Source organism: Mauremys reevesii, linkage group 10, assembly GCF_016161935.1.
Source record: "Mauremys reevesii isolate NIE-2019 linkage group 10, ASM1616193v1, whole genome shotgun sequence".
Lineage (NCBI taxonomy): Eukaryota > Metazoa > Chordata > Testudines > Geoemydidae > Mauremys > Mauremys reevesii.
The window spans coordinates 23,879,610-23,901,302 of NC_052632.1; the positions used below are offsets into that span (position 1 = coordinate 23,879,610).

Below are 21,693 nucleotides of genomic sequence, written 5' to 3' on the forward strand. Positions count from 1 at the left end.
TTACAACACCATGAAATTTCAGATTTAAATAGTTGAAATAATGAAATTTATTATTTTTAAAATCCTATAACTGTGAAATTGACCAAAATGGACCGTGAATTTGTTAGGGCCCTAGGCATCTGTCCTGCTGAATCTGAAGACTTTCTTTCCTTTGATTGTACAACTGTTTTATTGCATATTGGGAGATGGGCTCCTGGTGATTTCTACTCTTCCATTTCCAGCGTTCATTGAGCAATGATGCCTTTTAAAAACTGAGATACATTTTAAACTGTTTCCTTGGTGCAAAGATGTATCAGTGGAGTTTCCTCAGGGAGCTTTGGGAACATACAAGAAAAGGTGGAGTGAGTTCTCTTCACAAATAGTTTTTTCTATTAAGATAGGACGGGGAAAGCAAACAACATGCCTTACCACTTCGTGTTGCCATTTTCTCCATTGAGAGCTCAGGCAAAAGGGTGACAAAAGCTGACAGCGGGAGATACTTTGTAATCAAGAATATTGATGTGTGTTGAAATGCTGGAAAGTAGATTGTGAGTAAGTGTCTGCAAAAGTGAATATTTCTAGCCTAATTTTGCTACAAACTACAGCTGTTACTAAAGTCAGTGGGAGGATCCCTATGCTTACCTACTAAGTCAGAATTTGTCTCTTTATATAAAAATAAGCCTTTAAGGAATACACTGTACCTAGCTAATGGAAAATAGGATTTTTTTTCTTCAGCTACATGATTAGATTAGAGATAACATAATTTTTATGAAGCATTTTTATTCTTGTGGTAAAATAGTCCTAGCACTGAAGGTTAGGCTCATTTACATTCCAGAGATGAAATTGTATACAAAATTATTACGCAGCAGTTTGAGGAACTACTTAAATGTTTTATTTTGTAAATTTAATGAGAGATTTGAATCTTAGTTGTCAAAATTAAATATGCAGTAGATCTAGCTACTAAATAAATGTTAAAGTATCATTTAAACTTTACTGGACCGTGTGAAACCAACACTTACATTCTCATCAATTTTGCATATCGTGGTTGGGTTAATAAAAGCGCTGAAATCATAGCAACAGTTAAAAGTCTGTGTTTGAATCTGGCTTTGCAATTCATCAAATGTAAAGTTTTCTAGTTTGTTTTATTTTCATCTTTAAAGTGTTGGCTGGGTAACTGTATGGAGAGACGTTAATATGAAGTCAAGTCACACACAAAAATCTCTCGCTCTCGCTCTCTTTGGCTTGTTTAACAAAAGTCCAACTCTAACGTTTTCTACATTTTTGCAGTGGCAAAGACGTAGAGCAAAGATTGGGAACTGACTGGATAATTAGATGATTTGTGGCTCACTACTATGGTAGTTTAGTGGCTCACTACTATGCAGGTGGTAATCTAGGACAGCAAAATACAATTGACAGAAAACTGTGGGCTGATAGGCACAGAGATTTGCTAGTTTGCCTCAGGCAACAGAACACTAGTACTAGCTTTGGATATTATGCAATTGCACAATTTATTTTTAAATGAAACTTTTACACGCTTTATTCATAAAAAGGGAACTTGTCCTTCCTTTGATAACTACAGATTGTCAGTATTTTACATGAAATCCATACATGAAGTGTATTGGTATTGATCATAAGCTCTTACCCATTCCTTGGTATGGAAACATTGTAAGAATATACAAAGTTGCCATAATCTAATTGTTCATTCTCTTACTCCCTGTTTGATGGCATAGTCCTTCAGTGCATAGCTGGTGGGAGATAAACGCATGCATTTCATGGTTCCTTCATCTACAGTAAAAAGTTCCACATCCCCCCACACCTGGTCTTCTCTTGCATTCCCTTGTTGTTTAGGTGGACCACACATCAGCATTATTATTAAAGTGGATTGCCTTCAAGATAGCTTTTACATATGTCTAAAGTTAGGATTATTACAGTTTTTGCAACTATCAAGTAGTGAAGTTCTCTGGTGTTGGAAGTAGAGCTGGGTGAATTTTTTTTTACAGTGAAAAATGTAGTTTCAGGTGAACCAAAACATTTCACAAATTTGCATCCATTTCACTTAATTGTTTAAGTCTAAACATTTAGAATTTTCTGTTTGAAACCACTTTTCATTTAAAAGCAGCAAAGAATCCTGTGGCACTTTATAGACTAACAGACGTCTTGGAGCATGAGCTTTCGTGGGTGAATACCCACTTCGTCACCCACGAAAGCTCATGCTCCAAAACGTCTGTTAGTCTATAAGGTGCCACAGGATTCTTTGCTGCTTTTACAGATCCAGACTAACACGGCTACCCCTCTGATACTTTTCATTTAGAACTTTCCTTCAATTTTATTTAAAAAAAAAAGAAAATGAAAAAGCTCAAAATCGAAGTGAAACTTTTTGATTTACCTGAAAAGGGGTGGGTGGGAAGGATTTGAATTTTTGAAACTTCCAAAATAGCTGTAGAGAGAGGCCCTTTATTCCAAAACCCGAATACAGAGTTGGAATGTGGTTTTAAAAAAATAGAAAATGGCCACATGCAAAGCCTGCTTGCTGGGCCCAGGTGTAAAGTGATCCCTGGAAAAGCACAACGTTACCTGTGCTTTTCATGAAATTGAAGTGCTGTAAGTAATAGAGTTTACAAGCAACAAATACAGTGTTTAGGAACAGTGCCCCCATTCTCCTCCCCTACTGTAATATAATTTCTGCATAATTGAGATACTGACAAAAATTGCTACCATGGTAAAAAACATCTTCGAGCTGTCCCGTGTATTGGAAGAAACTTCCCTCCCTTGCATCCCTCGATAGGAATATGTAGGCAAGGTGGAGGCACCAAATTTAAAAAGCAGTTTAATAAAATAACACTATCAAAATGGCTCTTCTATTGGTGGTGCAGAGGAAAAAAATCAACTATATTAAGAGTTGTAGAGGTGTCTTCTCCTTCCCACTACTGCAATTTATTTAGTGTTAACTACACACTATACGTGCAATCTGTTTAGAGCTACAGTAGTCACTTCTTCAGACTTTTCCAATAGTTATGGCTAGCTATTATTTTCTTTTGTTTACCTCATGCTTGCATTTTTATTTCTTGCCTATCTTCTTTTCCAGTGCACTTCATACCACTCTAAGAGGAATCAGAATAAGGGAAGAGAGTTTGATATATAAACTATTAGAATATTCTCCTTTTATTGAATCTTCATTCTTCACTTTGGCAGCAAGACACTATAGCATTCTATTTACGCTGTGAAAGTATTCTCTTTACTTCACAAATAGCTAAAGATCATTTCAGTGGTGGGGGCTTCAAAACGTTTTACGTAGTTTGTGGCCTGACATTTTCCAGGTGCTGAGAAGCCACAGTTGAAACTGTGGGTGCTGAGTTCCTCTGAGAAATGAGACCACTTGCCCTTAGATGCAAATACTGTATAATTTATTTCATTAGAGCTAGTAATGTTAGAAATGACACTGAGACACAAGAATGTTATTTACAATCAGAACTTTATGAAATGTTTTTATTTTCTCTATTCTATAGAACATGAAAAGCAGCGGTTATGCAAGAGCACAGATTATATGAATTTGCACTTCAAAGTGAAATGGTTTTATAATGAGTATGTGCGAGAACTCCCTGCCTTACAGGATGCAGTGCCCGAGTATTCTCTGTAAGTAGTGGGGAGAATTTCCCCTGAGTTTGTGCTCAGCTTGTTAAGTTTTACTTTCTTTAAATATTTATCCATTATAACACTAAAAGCAGAGTGCATTTAAGCTAAGCAGCACTCATAACCCTTTCTTTATACTCTGCACATATTTCCCCTGTAATTCTTTATTCCTGAAAATAAATTATACCACATATTTTAAAAATTGTTAACCATTTCAGATTAATATGTTTATTCAACAATTGCATTTAATAGAAGGGTTTCACAAATGACAAAATCTTAAGGTCAGAGGATCCCAGGGGATGGCAGAAAATGGTGGTATGGCAACAGTATTAGTTATTTGTCGTTATAGTCATTTCATGCCAAAACCTGGAGTAAGATACAGCACTAATGGGCAATAAGAGCAATAAAAGTTTGTATTCCATATGACTAATTTTCTTCTGTTGCTCCTTTTCTTCTCTCTTGCTGCAGTTAATTCACGCTTTTAGTCCTATGCTCTATCTTCATTCACATTCCTATGTCTTCTGATATTTTAGAATTCCAATAACTTGCCTCAGAAAGTTTGGGGGTCTGTCACTGGTTTCCATAGACCATAAATCCAAAACTGCAAATAAAATACACCACAGCTGAGTTTTACCAAAGTAAAACTACCTCCAGCTCATCCCATTATTAGTAAGAATCCAAACGTATGCTAAAAAAAAATACACAAAAAAAGCCCAAAACCGATGGAATCATTCTTGATAAAGGACACTTTCTAATTATCAGCAGATAGAAGCTCACATGCTCATGCACCTTGATCTCTGCATGATGTTCCCAAACCTACTTGGTTGGGGAGGGAACAGAGGGGAAAAAGTTCATATTCCTCCAGCCCCACAGAGATTCCTTAGAAAAGATAATATAGCCTCATTATCTTTGCTGTTGAGAGCCCCCATTGCAAGGACTTTAGGGGCAGACACACTATGAGGGCTCCCTAAGTAATATGATTCCAAATGCTTCCAGGATGATTCCAAATGCTCACCCGGGGCTAGAACTGTTTGCCTCCTACACTTCCCCCATGTTCTACATGGTGATCCACAGGGTTTCTAGGCAGATCTCATGGTCAATTCTGTGGCATTGACAAACTCCCAATAAATTAATGAGGAAGGCACTCCAGGAAAGAACCCTTACAGCTGTGTTTGCTCAGAATTCCTTCCTATACTTTCAACTGTGGGAATGGGTTATGAGGTCCCATATGTTTATCTACATATTCATAGAATCAGAAAATATGGGTTGGAAGAGACCAACCCCCTGCTCAAAGCAGGACCAACCCCAACTAAATCATCCCAGTCAGGGCTTTGTCAAGCCAGGCCTTAAAAACTGCCAAGGATGGAGATTCCACCACCTCCCTAGGTAACCCATTCCAGTGCTTCACCACCCTCCTAGTGAAATAGTTTTTCCTAATATCCAACCTAAACCTCCCCCACTGCAACTTGAGACCATTGCTTCTTGTTCTGTCATCTGCCACCACTGAGAACAGCCGAGCTCCATCCTCTTTGGAACCCCTGTTCAGATAGTTAAAGGCTGCTATCAAATCCCTCCTCATTCTTCTCTTCTGCAGACTAAATAAGCCCTGTTCCCTCAGCCTTTCCTCATAAGCCATGTGCCCCAGCCCCCTAATCATTTCTGTTGCCCTCCGCTGAACTCTCTCCAATTTGTCCAAATCCTTTTTGTGGGGAGGCCCCAAAACTGGAAGCAATACTCCAGATGTGGCCTCAGCAGTGCCAAATAGAGGGAAATAATCACTTCCTTCAATCTGCTGGCAATGCTCCTACTAATGCAGCCCATATGCTGGTTCTCTAGATATACACAAATTTGGTATTTATTTTAATGTTAGTAAGGGGCAAGCCCTTCTCCACAAAATGCACATACAACTCCCATTTATAGCAATTAGTGTTTTAGCAGAATTCATGCTTATGATGTGAAAGGAGTTAAATAACAAATAGTAATGCTATTTAATGAATAAAATTGGCCAAAATAAAAGGGTCATACTTGCAACTGAGTGTGACATATTTCAAAATTACATTTTTGCACCTACCAAAACTGAGTTTATACATGCAAATCCAAAGCATACCATACATATGCATACCATACATAATGTATGAATGAAAAAATTAGGGGGATATTTTAGAAGTCAGATCAAAATCCAAATGGTTGATATTATATATAATCACAATATTAAAATGCCTTAATGTCATAAAAAAGCAATAACTCTGTGTATATTCCAGAATAAAATGAATATTTTAAGGCAAACATGAAACATCAATGGTTGTAATTTTTAGATGGTTTGAGCCTTTTGTCATTCAGTGGTTGGATGAAAATGAAGATGTCTCAATGGAGTTTCTTCATGGAGCACTGGAAAGAGACAAAAAAGATGGAGTAAGTCCTTTTTATAAAAAAATGTATTATGACAGGAAAGAGGTTTGGTATTACAATGTGCCATACAGTATAGGTACTCCTTATGCTGTGTCCTTATTAGATATCACACACTATGCAGAGTCATTACTGGCCAGTACTTACCCTTTGATGCTAACCCTATGGCCAGATTCCAGCTCCCAAGTGATTTTTTTACCTATCTAAGTTCCCCTTGCAATTGCAGAACTTATTAGTTGCTTGCCCTACACTAGGGCTTAGTGCTGCTTTGCCCTGCCCAGCAGCTGCTACGTTTAATCTGTGGGGTGGCAGGCCTTCAGAGGTTCCTTTCTAGAGTTTCTGTATTGGTTTATACAGAACTTTCAGATGAGCACCCTTTTGGATGAACCTTTTTATAGAAAAATATCTTTATCATACGTTTATTGATGCAGTGCAAGGATAAAAAAAATATTATTACAGCAATGTCATATTAATATAATAGTAGCATTCTCCATTTAGGAGAGGGAGTATCTACAGTTACTAAATTCAAGTCTCATAAGCTGCAGGTGACACGTTTCCGTAAGATCATATTGCTGTCAGCCCAAAAAACCATGGGTAAAATCCTGGCCCTGTTGAAGCCAATCGGTGTGTTGCTATCGACTTCAGTGGAACCAGGATTCCATGCCACATATTTTGTGCAGAGATTCAGCTAGAGCTCCAAAGAAGGCTAAATATTTATGTCCTAGTCCTGAAATGCAGCCCTGTAGTGCAGACTCCTTGGAGTGCTAATGAAGCCAATGAGACTCCACGCACGTATAAGTGTCTACAGGAGTGTCCACACAAGTATAAGTATCTACACTAGCAAATCCCAGTGCAGGACTATTACTGTTTGTAAAGCTTCATTCTGTTCCCGAAACAAAAGAAAAGAACACACAAAATCACTGTCTGTGTTACACCCTGTAAAAGTGCAAGCAATTTTTTTTTAATACCCGTTTTCTGGCTCTAGGATGGATTTAAAGTGTTAGGGTATGTGCCACACTAAGCACATTAATTCCGCGGTGTGCATCCATGTACCGAGGCTAGCGTCGACTTCCAGAACGTTGCACTATGGATAGCTATCCCATAGTTCCCGCAGTCTCTCCCGCCCATTGGAATTCTGGGTTGAGATCCCAATACCTGATGGAACCAAAAATTTTTTGCGGATGGTTATGGGTAAATGTCGTCAGTCAATCCTCCCTCCGTGAAAGCAATGGCAGACAATCATTTCACACCCTTTTCCCTGGATTGCCCCGGCAGACGCCATAGCACGGCAACCATGGAGCCCGTTCAGCATTTTTTCACTGTCACCGTATGTCTACTGGATGCTGCTGACAGACACAGTACTGCAGTGCTACACAGCAGCATCCCCTTGCCTTTGCAAGTTAGCAAAGATGGTTACCAGCCACACTGTACCGTCTGCTGCTTTGCAAGTTGACAAAGACTGTTACCAGTCATACTGTATCGTCTGCTGCTGTCATGGGTGCTCCTGGCTGGCCTCGGTGAAGTCGGTCGGGGGCATCTGGACAAAAATGGGAATGACTCCCCAGGTCATTCTCTTCTTTAAGTTTTGTCTAATGGAGAGTCAGTCCTGCCTAGAATATCAGGCAAGCCTACTAAAGAACCAGAGAGGCAAATGGCCGCTCCAGGTTAGAGCCCCAGACATCCCGCAGAAATGATGAGCTGCATGCCATTCTAGGGAGTGCCCCTGCACCAACCCCACCCGTTGCTTCCCTCCTCTCCCACCCCTCCTGGGCTACCATGGCAGTTATCCCCCCATTTGTGTGATGAAGTAATAAAGAATGCAGGAATAAGAAACAACACTGACTTTATTGCCTCTGCAAGCAGAGATCAAAGGGGGGAGTGGAGGGCTGTTGGCTTACAGCGAAGTAGAGTGAACCACCATTCTGCACTTACTCAGCCTATAGCTGAAAATGGGAATCTGTGACAAGCACTAGGATAGAAGCACAGGCAGGACTGAATCTCCATTTGTGTGTGGGCTTTTGGTTGACACTGGTAAAATACAAAATGTCCCAGGATATGTATGTTGGGGGACAGTTCTAAACGGAAGCTTAATTTTTTTATTTGCAGCAAAATGTAGAGGTCTAAGTATCTGATTGTGAGCTCTGGTAGCAAGGGGTAGGCTGGGGTAGGCGCGACCGCACAGTGCTGCTGACTGGGAAAGCAGCCTGAGGCAGAAGCCTCCAGTTGCCATGATATTCCGGGCAGGACTGAATCTCCATTAGACAAAACTTAAAGAAGAGAATGACCTGGAGTCATTCCCATTTTTGCCCAGGCGCCCACGACCGATCTCAGCGAGGCCAGCTAGGAGCACCCATGGGATGATGATGACGGATACCAGTCATATTGTACCATCTGCTGTCCTCAAGGCAAGGCAAGGAGATGCTGCTGTGTAGTGCTGCAGCACTGCATCTGGCAGCAGCATCCAGTAGACATACGGTGACATTGAAAAAAGGCGAGAAACCATTTTTCCCTTTGCTTTCACGGGGGGTGGGGAGCTGACGACATATACCCTGAACCACCCGTGACAATGTTTTTGACCCTTCAGGCTTTGGGAGTTCAGCCCAGAATTCAAATGGTTTTTGGAGAGTACGGGAACTGTGGGATAGCTACAGTCGTCAGTTGCCCCTCCCTCCGTGAGCGTCCATTTGATTCTTTGGCTTTCTGGTACGCTTGTCTCAGCTCCTTAAGTTTCACGCAGCACTGTGTTGTGTCCCTCTTGTGGCCTTTGTCCATAATGGCCTTGGAGATTTTTTCAAATGTTTTGGCATTTCGTCTTTCGGAATGGAGTTCTGATAGAACAGATTCATCTTCCCATACAGAGATCAGATTAAGTATCTCCTGAACGGTCCATGCTGGAGCTCTTTTTTGATTCTGGGACTGCATGGTCACCTGTGCTGATCAGCGCTCCACGCTGGGCAAACAGGAAATAAAATTCAAAAGTTCGCGGGGCTTTTCCTGACTACCTGGCCAGTGCATCTGAGTTCAGATTGCTGTCCAGAGCGGTCACAATGGTGCACTGTGGGATAGCTCCTGGAGGCCAATACCGTCGAATTGTGGCCACACTAACCCTAATTCGAAATGGCAATGTCGATTTCAGCGCTACTCCCCTCATTGGGGAGGAGTACAGAAATCGATTTTAAGGGCCCTTTATATCGAAGTAAAGGGCTTTGTTGTGTGGATGGGTGCAGGGTTAATTCGATTTAACGCTGCTAAATTTGACATAAACTCGTAGTGTAGACCAGGCCTTAGAAATTCAATGAATACTGTTGTATTGTCAGAACGTGGGTTTGCAAATGTTAACTCATTTTAATTGGGGTTTTTGTTCCCTCCCCCTCTTTATTCTCCTCTAGTTCCAGCAAACATCAGATCATGCCCTTTTCTCTTGCTCTGTGGTAGATGTCTTCACACAACTCAATCAAAGCTTCGAGATTATCAAGAAACTGGAGTGCCCTAATCCTGAAGCACTGTCTCATTTAATGAGAAGATTTGCAAAGGTAGATTAAAATCAATGCATCTTGACCAAGTTTTGGAGAAAGTGACATTCTGTTGTCATTGTGCTTAAAAACATTCTAATGTTATTTAGAACCCATATTCCCTGTTGCAGACCAGGATCCTTAGAGAAATTGTTTTGTTTTTATTCTTGGGGAATGACCAGTTTATTTTCTCTTAATTCATCACCCAATTTGAAGAACTCTAATCTCTGGACTTCATGTTTTAGTAAAACTAGATACGAGCATATGTTACCAAATGTCTTGACTTCTTTGGTGTTCTTTTTAATCATTGAATCACTACTTAGATTTCAGAGCAATTCATCAGTGAAACATAGTGATCTGTCAGGTGTGTGGGATTGCTGGAAGAAATCTGGAGCCTTACTTCTGCATAGTTTTGGCACCAAAGCATTGTTGGTTGAAGCCCCTCCAGAGTGTGTGTGTTTGTTTTTTTCTTGCTCTGCCACCTCATCAGCATGTTGGTCCTTCTGATGGATAGTTTGCCCTGCTAAGATGTTTTGGAAGCTTGGTGAATTTATGAGCTTTTCTTAAAGACTCAGTGCGGCTAGTTCATCTCTCATTCTTTGATGTCACTTAAAATCAACGATTTTCCATTTTCTGTGGATTGCTAAAGAATACATTGAAAAGTGCTGATCTCTGTGGGATCTTATGTGCTGCCTTCTCTTTCTCCATTTTAAGGTTTCACCACTGATAAATACTCCCTGCTTAAGGTCTATCAGCCAGGATTTCTTAACTTACTTTATTGTACAATATTTCTAGCTATACGGTATCCTTCCAGCATTTTGAGCCAGATCCTTGGCCCCTGCTAAGACCTTTTTGAATCTTCAGAGCAGCTTAAAGGGACCTAAACCAGTCCTTAAAGGGTTTCTAAAGATTCCCCAGAATAGGGATGTCCTAAGCTGGCGTAAAGCAGGCATAGCTGACTTTATACCACTTACTCCCCCCACCTCTGATATAAGGGGAATGGGGAATGCATGATAGGAATGTGTTGGGACAGGAGGACCAAAGCAAGAGCCCCAGGTTTGGAGAGAGGAAAATTTACTTTGAGCCACCTTACTGCACCCCAATGGCCTCAATCATCAGCTCAGCACAGAAGAGGATATGACCTTCTATACTTGTTAAAGCAATACCATAGAATTGCCAGATCGCAAGAGCCATCAGGGGCCAGAGGCAGTGCTATGACAAAGACCCTCATTTCCAACTGATCCCCCCAGGATCTACAGGGATTGGGAGCGGGTCCTGTGGCCTGTTTGGCAGTGCATGATGGGGGAGGAACTCTAGGAGGGAATCGTCATAGGTCTTTCCTCCCCAGCGCTCTCAGCTGTGGGCTTTGCTTTGGAAGGGGACCAGAGAACTGGACCAGGATTCAGGAGACTTAGGGGCTATTCCCAGTTTCTAAATCCAACTGCCACTGCATTGTTAGGTGACCTTGGGCAAGTCATTTCACTGCTTTGTGCCTCAGTTTCCCCATCTGTAAAATTGGGGTAATAATGGTTGTCTCCTTTGTGAAGCACTTTAAGATCTGTTGATGAAAAGCACTATACAAGATATTATTATTTTGCTCATTATGTTTCTCAAAATACCGTAAGTGATTAAGCTATGTCATGTGCTGTTCACCTGCCATTTTTTTGTTTGTTTGTTAACCTAAGGTTATTTCTGGGTTCTGTGATCTAAGTCACAAGTTTTAGACCATAGACATGTTTATTTTTCTGAATGCCAAGGATTAAACATATTTTTCTTTTGAAAATAGACTCCACTGCTGAGACCTTGCATATCAAGTTCTAACCTTCTGCGGGTATTAACAGCTGAGTTTACAGGAACAGGAGTACTTGTGGCACCTTAAAGACTAACAAATTTATTTTAGCATGAGCTTTCGTGAGCTACATCTCACTTCTTCGGATGCATAGAATGGAACACAGAGACAGAAGATATTTATACATACAGAGAACATGAAAAGGTGGAAGTATGCCTAACAACAGGAAAAGTCTTTTTTTTGTTATGCATACTTCCACCTTTTCATGTTCTCTGTATGTATAAATATCTTCTGTCTCTGTGTTCCATTCTATGCATCCGAAGAAGTGAGATGTAGCTCACGAAAGCTCATGCTAAAATAAATTTGTTAGTCTTTAAGGTGCCACAAGTACTCCTGTTCTTTTTACGGATACAGACTAACACGGCTGCTACTCTGAAACCTGAGTTTACAGGGTTCTCCCTTAAAGACTTGCCAGTTACCTTAGTTAATTAAATAATATTACCTGAGCATTTACAGTATTTCCCAGAATAATAACTACAAGGAGGTAAAGGTAATACTGCTAATACAGGGTGATCACTCTATATATGCCTGAAAAGCAGTGTTTGTTGTAGAGCCTTAACTATAGTTATAATAAACCTATCTGGAAAATGTGGTGCTGCGTGCAAGTGAAAAATCACACTTCAGGTAAAGGCCAAAAGTAATTTTCTCTATCATATTTGAAGGCAAGTTTGAACAGCTTGGGGTGGATCAGCCGCCTGTTTTTTCTAGGTTTATTAATCTGTTGTTTGATAAGCTTGCACATTTTGTTAGGCCAACTTTCTACTTGGATTGCCACATTCTTTTGCAAGCTTTAGAATTCCATTACAATGCCAAGGGCTATGAAATAGTTTGTATTTACACATAATTCTGTGCTTTCATCACAACTTTTCTCAGTCTGTAAACAAAGTATATATTCATGTGATTGTTGAGGATTAAGTTCACATTGCTGGGGTTTAAACATTGCTGCTTTGGTTCTTATTTGTCCATTATATTTTAATCTGTAGGTCGTTACCCTAGAGCAGTGTTTCCCAAACTTGGGATGCTGCTTGTGTAGGGAAAGCACCTGGCGGGCCGGGCCGGTTTGTTTACCTGCTGCATCCGCAGTTCCGGCTGATCACGGCTCCCACTGGCCGTGGTTCACTGCTCCAAGCCAATGGGAGCTGCTGGAAGCGGTGGCCAGTACGTCCCTCAGCCCGCGCCGCTTCCAGCAGCTCCCATTGGCCTGGAGCAGCGAACAGCGGCCAGTGGGAGCCGCGATCGACTGAACCTTAGTATATGTCGCACAATGCACAAACTAGAGCCCCTCAATGTTCTTACTTCTCAGTGTCAGTTTAACTAAATGCAAAGTGTTTCTGTTATAGAAAATTACATTCCATTAAAAAAGAAACATTATCCATTGTGGAGGGATTTAAAATGTGACCTTTCCAATTTTCTAAGCAAATGCAAACTAAATTTTTGTAAATTTAATTCAGAACAATTTTCTATCATTTACAAATATTATCTGCTTTGAAAACAAGCCTCCACTTTCACTTGAATACTATTTTGTATTTTTACTTACAATTCTTCAGACTGTTACATGATTATATATCCCAATTAAACATTTCCTTTTCCACCCTAGACGATCAACAAAGTGCTCCTTCAGTATGCTGCAATTATTTCAAATGACTTCAGTTCATACTGTGATAAAGAAATTTTGGTAAGTAAAATTTGAAAAATACGAATATTATTTCTGATATTATTTCTGTCTTTAAAATGTGCACTTAGAGCTCTTATTATATTTACTGGAAATATTATCATTTTTATTGCAAGGAAATTAATGGAAAAAGGGAGAGTTTTTTTTCCAGAGGATAACCTATTTTCCTTGATTGCGTACATTGTAACGTAACAACTGACGGGGGTGGGGGAAGGAAAGGATAAATGAATATTAGAAGGAGAAATACTATGCACAGAGAAGTGTGGAAGAAACTGTGATTTCCTATATTTGAAGTGATTACGTTGATGGGGATTTGCACCCAAAAACCTTAGCTCTAAATTAAGGAGGTTTTTGTGTGTGACGGAATCCTATATTCACTCCTAAATCCCAGTAAATGATACATGACTGTAATATGACACATCCTCACCTCCACCCATCTACTCTTGTCTATACACTAGTGAAAAAGAATGGTAAACTATTGTGCTGCCTTGTTGGCTGCAGAGAATTCTTGAATAACAAGCCCGACAGACACAGCAGTAAATGAGTCCCAGACAGTGCACTTCAATAAGAGTCACAATATTATTAATGACTTAACATAACCTAGGAACACCCCCGCAGCAAACTGACCCAGTGTATGGTGTCACTACTGTGCCATCAAGACCAATACACCCAGGAAAGGCCATGCTGGGCCTTGCCCAACAAGTACCACACCAGGAGTTGGCACATGCCATAACTGTGTACTACCTTCTCCTCATCTGAGTAACTGAGATGCAACCCAAGAGGTACCTCATTCTGTCTGTATATTTAGGTTCAAACTTATATGTAGGACCTGGCCTTAACCTGTCACATCTTTATGCACAGGTATGGGATTATGTTAATTGTTCCTGGACCAACAGCAATGTTTGGGACAAATACATAGCTGTAAAGAGACAGTGTTTCTCCAGTCTCAAAAGATTGGGCCTTGCTTGTGCTCTGCGAAGAAAGAAATCCCAGACTGAATGGCTAGTCTACAGTCCTGGAGAATCCTTTCTCAGCCCCTAAAAGGTGATCAGTTGAAATTCAAAGCCCACTTAGAATAGCGCTAACAAATTAGGATGTGCAGGAACCACTGTGGGGAGGAGAGACAGCTCAGCAAAATGATGCTGAAAGCCAGGAAAGTCCTGCAGTAAATAACTCTCTCCCAGTCCCTTCCAGAGAGGGAGCAGAGCTATTAGCCACCAGCCACAGCATCCAAATTGGCCTATTTGGCACTGCAGGGGACTGGCAAAGGACAAATAGGGAGCACCCACATGAAACTCAGAACACAGGAAAATCCTCCCAGAGTGCAGAAGGACTGTCTCACCCATTGCTGGTCCCAGCAAACAGTCCCTGAATGGGGTGGGCGTTCTGTGAGGTTCTTTTGCACATCAACTCCCATTAGAGTCTAGACAACATAAGGGTGTTTAGCACCTTGGAGGAGAATCCTGGCTTCTGGCAGGACTGGGCCCAACATCCTAAACTAAGCTAAAGAGAGAATTTTGAGAGAATGAAAAGCTGTTGTTCAAAAACCCAGAAGTTCAGAACTCTTTTATAGATTTATGAAAGTTGAGAACTAAACTGGAGCACAAATTATTTTTTTCACACACAGAACTGGGGGAGGAAATATGTTGGTGAGATTGGAACTGAACTGAATAAATGGAAAAATGGAAATAATATGTCCTCGTTGTCACCGGAGCGTGATATTATCACGATCCAAAGGTCACCAGCATATACAACAAAATAAATCAGAAATATGTTATAGCTAAATAGCTGTACACAGTGTATGTTTCCCAGACCTGAAGAAGAGCTCTGTGTAAGCTTGAAAGCTTGTCTCTCACCAACAGAAGTTGGTCCAATAAAAGATATTACCTCACCCACCTTGTTTCTCTAATAGCGAAAGAGCAACAGTCCTTGGTTCCTTCCTCTTCTAAACACCAAATTCAACATTTGAAATATTAATTTTTCTACCAAACCAGAGATACCTATGGTGGAAAAATATTAAATATTCTCTGCTTACTATGCAATTACATTTAATATAATGTCAATAAATAAAACTGCTAGTAATGAAAGAGTTTAGAAACCTTTAACTTTAGGCAGTGGTTTTATGTAAATATTTCTACAAGGGAATGAATTTTATTCATATGGATGTGTCATATTTCAGACTCCCTTTCTACTTCAAATATCTTCATCCTTGGAGCCCCTATAGAAAACATATTGAAAAAGACATACATAAGGTGATTTCCATACAATTTGCATCTGGCAATACTTAAATCTTGCTTACATCAGAAAGAAGACACTAAGCAGCAGGCCAGGCTTGGCAGTCATTACTGTAATGATTCCAAGAGACGCTGCTAGTCAGTTCACAACATACCAGAATACCATGTTGTCATAAGTTTGCCCAGCAGGGCATTTTCATGATTCAGTCAAGGTTCTTCATCTTGTGAGCTATTGCCATAGGTAGCGGAAATAAGCAATCAGTGTAGATATAGATATATACATGCAATTGGTGTATGTCTTTACACAGATTCTCCCTACCTCCCATAGAAGCCACTGAGCTGAAAATGCCTTGGGGCAGAGTATCTCCCGTGATGTGGGAGTGCATCCCATTTTTCCCACCATGCATCTGTCAGTCATCCAGCCCACCTGCTCCAGATAGTTGTTTATATATGGGTTTGGCCCAAAAAGTTGTCATAGACAATTGCACTTTACATGTGGTGTACAAGTGAATTAAGATTTGTAGTAGTGTACTTACAGTTCATTTCAAATTAACCTTAGCATTAAGTCAAATTAACTGTTTTCTAGAATGAATGCACTCTGATACCTAATGTTAGGTCATCAACTCTCACTGTTTGTGTTGCCTTTTAGTCTGTCCAATGGGATTTTTTATAATCATTGAAGTGATTGATTTCTGAAGTCACCCTGGAACGCTAATCTTTGCTAAGACTTTGGATAAGATAAATCTCATTATGGCTTTGTAACAGAGAAAAGGCATAAAGGATTACAACAAATGACTTTATAGAAAGATAACTTATTTTTATTAGAAGTCATCTATTTGAAATTCATATTTCTAGATTAATGAGATTTCATTTGATCTGGTGATCCCAAGTCTTTCATTTGATAGAAGAGATTTATATAAATACTGCTTTATGATTGTAGTTAAGTGCAAAGTTATTAAATTTATTTTAGGACCATTTTATTAATTCCATTCAATAAAATTGACATGCACACTTTTCAAATAAAAAAAAACCATAGCAGTACATTTTCTATGGTGTATATTTCTTTATTAAATGTATCATCATATTTCCCCACGGCCTGTCACTGTTTATGAACATATTTCAGTTTTATGCATTGTGCTTGGTATTCAGTTTTGTGTGTTCTGTTTGGCTGTCTGACTCCTCTAAGTTTACATAAAGAGAACTCTAAGGTTCAACATATGCAATAAGCTGGGAACATTTTTGAGCCTCAGATGTACTGTCATTGAAGTCAATGGAAATTTTGCCAGTGAATTAACGGGTGCAGGATCGGGCCCTTATTGAGCAACTATGAACTCAGAGGAAACTTTGAAAACTGTCTCATTAGGAACAATTCACCTGATACTTGTTTTTGTATTTAGCTTCTCTCTTCCTTTATTGCCAAGAGCACTGGCAGTTGTTTAGAACAGTGGTTCTCAATCAGGGGTCTGGGGCACCCTAGGGGCCATGAGCAAATTTCAGGGGGGCTGCCAAGCAGGGCCTGAGCAATGTAACTTCACAGGAGCCCCTGTGGCGTGGGGCCCCAGGCAACTGCCCTGCTTGCTGCCCCCTAATGCTGGCCCTGGCTTTTATATACAGAAAACCAGTTATTGTGGCACAGGTGGGCCATAGAGTTTTTATAGCATGTTGGAGGGGGCTCAGAAAGAAAAAGGTTGAGAACCCTGGTTTAGAAGAAATACATCAGAAATCATAATCATCTGTTATTGACATCACAGATTCTTTCCAAAACAATCAATAATGATGTGTCAAAAAGAAGATGAATACAACTAAGCAGTAGCCCCCCTTCCACATCATGCACTTTCCACAGTGAGTCTGCCCAGGCTGGTCCTGGGCAGGTCAGATGTGACTCTCAGCCAGACAGTAAAACAGAAGGTTTATTCAGTAGGAAACAAGTATGCTTTTTTTTCATGGGGGTAATGTCAGAAATGACATACAAGGATGACCAGTGGTTTTCAAATATGCTCTTAAAAGAGAGAGACTCGGATGTGGCCGACCTCCAGGCTCAATCCCAGCCCATACCTTCCCTGCAGCAACTTTAGAACTTGGTTGCTATGTATTTGTAGTACCCCAAAAATAGTAGGTGCTTTACGTGCATACAATAAGATAGGTCCCTCCCAAAAGTGAACAAACGAATGACATGAACCTGCAAACACTTACAGCTAGCCATGGTGTTTATTACTGTGAATAGTCCCCACTGAAGTCCTCTGGCATGGGAGTTCTCACAGTAGTAAGCACTATGCCTGGTAGTAATGGGCCCTAAGCACACAATATGCTGAAAAAGAAATGGGAGAAAGGCAGTAAGACAAACTGTTATTTCTCTAATTTTTTTGAACCCAAACCCATTGACTCTATAATATTCTCATCCAGCATCAAACTTTCTTTTCATTATTTAAAATTTGGTATGTATACGCACAACACACAACTGTTGTACAGTGACATATAGAAAATGCAGATGCAGATGCAAAATATAGATATATAATTCATATGTATTACTAGGTATGTTTAGTATAAGAGGGGTAGCCATGTTAGTCTGGTTCTGTAAAAGCAGCAAAGAGTCTTGTGGCACCTTATAGACTAACAGACGTTTGGGAGCATGAGCTTTCGTGGGTGAATACCCACTTCGTCGGATGCATGTAGTGGAAATTTCCAGGGGCAGGTATATATAAGCAAGCAAGAAGCAGGCTAGAGATAACAAGGTTAGTTCAATCAGGGAGGATGAGGCCCTCTTCTAGCAGCTGAGGTGTGAAAACCAAGAGAGGAGAAACTGGTTTTGTAGTTGGCAAGCCATTCACAGTCTTTGTTTAATTCTGAGCTGACGGTGTCAAATTTGCAGATGAACTGAAGCTCAGCAGTTTCTCTTTGAAGCCTGGTCCTGAAGTTTTTTTGCTGCAGGATGGCCACCTTAAGATCTGCTATTGTGTGGCCAGGGAGGTTGAAGTGTTCTCCTACAGGTTTTTGTATATTGCAAATATACAATAATATCTGAAAATATTAATAATATTGCAAATATACAATAATATCTGAAAAAATATAAATAATATCTGATTTATGTCCATTTATCCTTTTCCGTAGAGACTGTCCAGTTTGGCCGATGTACATAGCAGAGGGGCATTGCTGGCATATGATGGCGTATATTACATTGGTGGACGTGCAGGTGAATGAACCGGTGATGGTGTGGCTGATCTGGTTAGCTCCTGTGATGGTGTCACTGGTGTAGATATGTGGGCAGAGTTGGCATCGAGGTTTGTTGCATGGATTGGTTCCTGAGTTAGAGTTACTATGGTGCAGTGTGCAGTTACTGGTGAGAATATGCTTCAAGTTGGCAGGTTGTCTGTGGGCGAGGACTGGCCTGCCACCCAAGGCCTGTGAAAGTGTGGGATCATTGTCCAGGATGGGTTGTAGATCCCTGATGATGTGTTGGAGGGGTTTTAGCTGGGGACTGTATGTGATGGCCAGTGGAGTCCTGTTGGTTTCTTTCTTGGGTTTGTCTTGCAGTAGGAGGCTTCTGGGTACACGTCTGGCTCTGTTGATCTGTTTCCTTATTTCCTCATGTGGGTATTGTAGTTTTGAGAATGCTTGATGGAGATTTTGTAGGTGTTGGTCTCTGTCTGAGGGGTTAGAACAGATACGGTTGTACCTCAGTGCTTGGCTGTAGACAATGGATCATGTGGTGTGCCCGGGATGGAAGCTGGAGGCATGAAGATAGGCATAGCGGTCGGTAGGTTTTCGGTATAAGGTGGTGTTAATGTGACCATCACTTATTTGCACCGTGGTGTCTAGGAAGTGGACCTCCCGTGTAGATTGGTCCAGGCTGAGGTTGATGGTGGGGAGGAAGCTGTTTAAATTGTGGTGGAATTTTTCCAGAGTCTCCTTCCCATGGGTCCAGATGATGAAGATGTCATCAATGTAGCGTAGGTAGAGAAGGAACGTGAGTGGACGAGAGCTGAGGAAGCGTTGTTCCAGGTCAGCCATAAAAATGTTGGCATATTGTGGGGCCATGCGGTGCCACTGATCTGGAGATATATATTGTCATCAAATTTGAAATAGTTGTGTGTGAGGATAAAGGCACAGAGCTCAGCAACCAGTTGTGCTGTGGCATCATCAGGGATACTGTTCCTGACAGCTTGTATTCCATCAGTGTGTGGGATGTTTGTGTAGAGAGCCTCTACATCCATAGTGGCTAGGATGGTGTTTTCTGGAAGGTCACCAATGCATTGTAGTTTCCTCAGAAAATCAGTGGTGTCACGGAGATAGCTGGGAGTGCTGGTGGCATAGGGTCTGAGTAGAGAGTCCACATATCCAGACAGTCCTTCAGTGAGAGTTCCAATGCCCGAGATGATGGGGCGTCCAGGATTTCCGGGTTTGTGGATCTTGGTTAGTAGATAGAATAACCCTGGTCGGGGCTCTAAGGGTATGTTGATTTGTTCCAGTGTTAGTGTAGGGAGTGTCCTGAGTAGATGGTGCAGTTTCTTAGTGTATTCCTCAGTGGGATCTGAGGGAAATGGCCTATAGAATTTGGTATTGGAGAGTTGTCTGGCGGCCTCCTTTTGGTAGTCAGACCTGTTCATGATGACAACAGCACCTCCTTTATCAGCCTCTTTGATTATAATGTCAGGGTGGTTTCTGAGGCTGGGGATGGCATTGCGTTCTGCATGACTTAGGTTATGAGGCAAGCGATGTTGTTTTTCCACAATTACTGCCTGTGCACGTCGGCGGAAGCATTCTATGTGTAGGTCCAGACTATCATTTCGACCCTCAGGAGGAGTCCATGTGGACTCCTCCACAATGTTTAGTTATTATTTATTTGTGTATTTATTGCTCTCTGTCTATACTTATTATTCACTATCCTCCTTGCTCATAACCCTTTTCTGCTTATCCACTGCTTTTAATCCTCTCCTATCATTAAATTCTGGTTGTAATAGAATAGATCAGATGACAATATCTCTTTGGCTCATTTTGTATTTGGGTGCTATCCTCCATCTCCCCTGAATTTCAATGTAATCTGCAGATTTGATCATGGTTAAATATTTACCAAAGGGCACCCATAAGTGAAAGGTCCATTAACAAATTTTAGTTCTCATTCAGCAATATAAGCAGTGGAGCTCTTTTGAAGACTGATGCACAAGTAACTGGAATTCCTTGGATGGCAGAGTTAGTTACCCACTATTTTGATTGGGCATGCTTCCTCATTACAACAGATGTAGCTCCCTGGACACAAGTGCTCCACAGATGTGAGCTGAAGAACCACTGAACTAGGATATATATAAGCAGAATTGTTTCTAATGTTAATGTTTCTCACATTTTCCAGGAAATGTCAACAGCCTTTTAAACATTGTTGCTTTGCTTATGCTTTTACGGAAATATCAACCACAGCGGTATCCTAACCTTAAGATACGACAGACTCTAGTATTCTGTGTTTGTGCACTGCCTAGAACAAAGGGGCTACGTTCTTAGTTGGCACTGCTATAATAAACATAATTCATGATAGAAACTGGCTATTTTCAAGGGTTTGCAGTTTATTTCCTTGGGGAACTAATTGAGGGCAGGGTCTTTTGTCTGGAATGTAATCCAAGATACTGGTGCTGAGTGCCCTCTTTCACATTCTTTCTGACCCAGTCCTTAAGATTCCAGCACCAATATCCGATAGAAAAAGGAGCAGGACACAAAGGGGATAGGGTGGTTGCCTCTTGTGGTCAGGGATGGGGAGGATGGTTCAATAGTTACATGAGGTCAAGTCACTTGTTGGGGGAGGAAGAGAGATGAGAATCTCAGGACAGTGTGCTAAAATTTAGTGTACTTTATTGAGTATGAGCGATGAAAGGGTTAAGAATACTAGATAAGGATCTTCTATTTTGTTTTCTCCAGTTTTCTTTTTCTTTCTGACCCTGAGTTCCCTTGGATTTTATAGAGTAGGATGCTGAATTATTTAAATGCTTTTCTGAACACTAAAGTCTACTCAAACCATGTTTCAGCCAACAGTGAGCTGCATCACCAACTAAAAGGGTTTTAAATGTATGTGGGTTGCTGTTATCACTTCAGCACCCGTCGTCGTCTTGTGAGGTTTAAGTATAGATGCATTATAGAAATTCATTTCTTGAGGGTTTGAATGTAATGTGCAGATGCACTGGAACAGTAATCCTGCCAAAACAGAAATCTATTATCAAGATTTTTTTTACATTACAAAGTAGTGAATAAAGCCATACGAATTTACAAAGCCCACGTAGTAGAACCTTTTTTGCATAATTCCAAAATAATCCGCTTAATTTAATCTCTGTATCTGGCAATTGCTATCTTTTGCAGTGTGATTCCCTCGGTCTTTGGCATACAGTTTGAAAAAGACTGTGGCTTAAGTGAAAAGTTTAAACAATAGTATTT

General features: G+C 40.7%; 1 protein-coding gene across 1 annotated transcript in view; it reads left to right on the plus strand.

The window, feature by feature from the left end:
* Positions 1 to 21,693, plus strand: part of UNC13C (unc-13 homolog C) — a 382,852-nt gene that overhangs the window by 277,388 nt on the left and 83,771 nt on the right. Inside the window, exons 19-22 of the mRNA XM_039492380.1 lie at positions 3,486 to 3,612; positions 5,925 to 6,021; positions 9,405 to 9,548; positions 12,974 to 13,051. Of these exons, the coding sequence (XP_039348314.1) occupies positions 3,486 to 3,612; positions 5,925 to 6,021; positions 9,405 to 9,548; positions 12,974 to 13,051 (446 nt within the window). The remainder of the gene's footprint in view (positions 1 to 3,485; positions 3,613 to 5,924; positions 6,022 to 9,404; positions 9,549 to 12,973; positions 13,052 to 21,693) is intronic.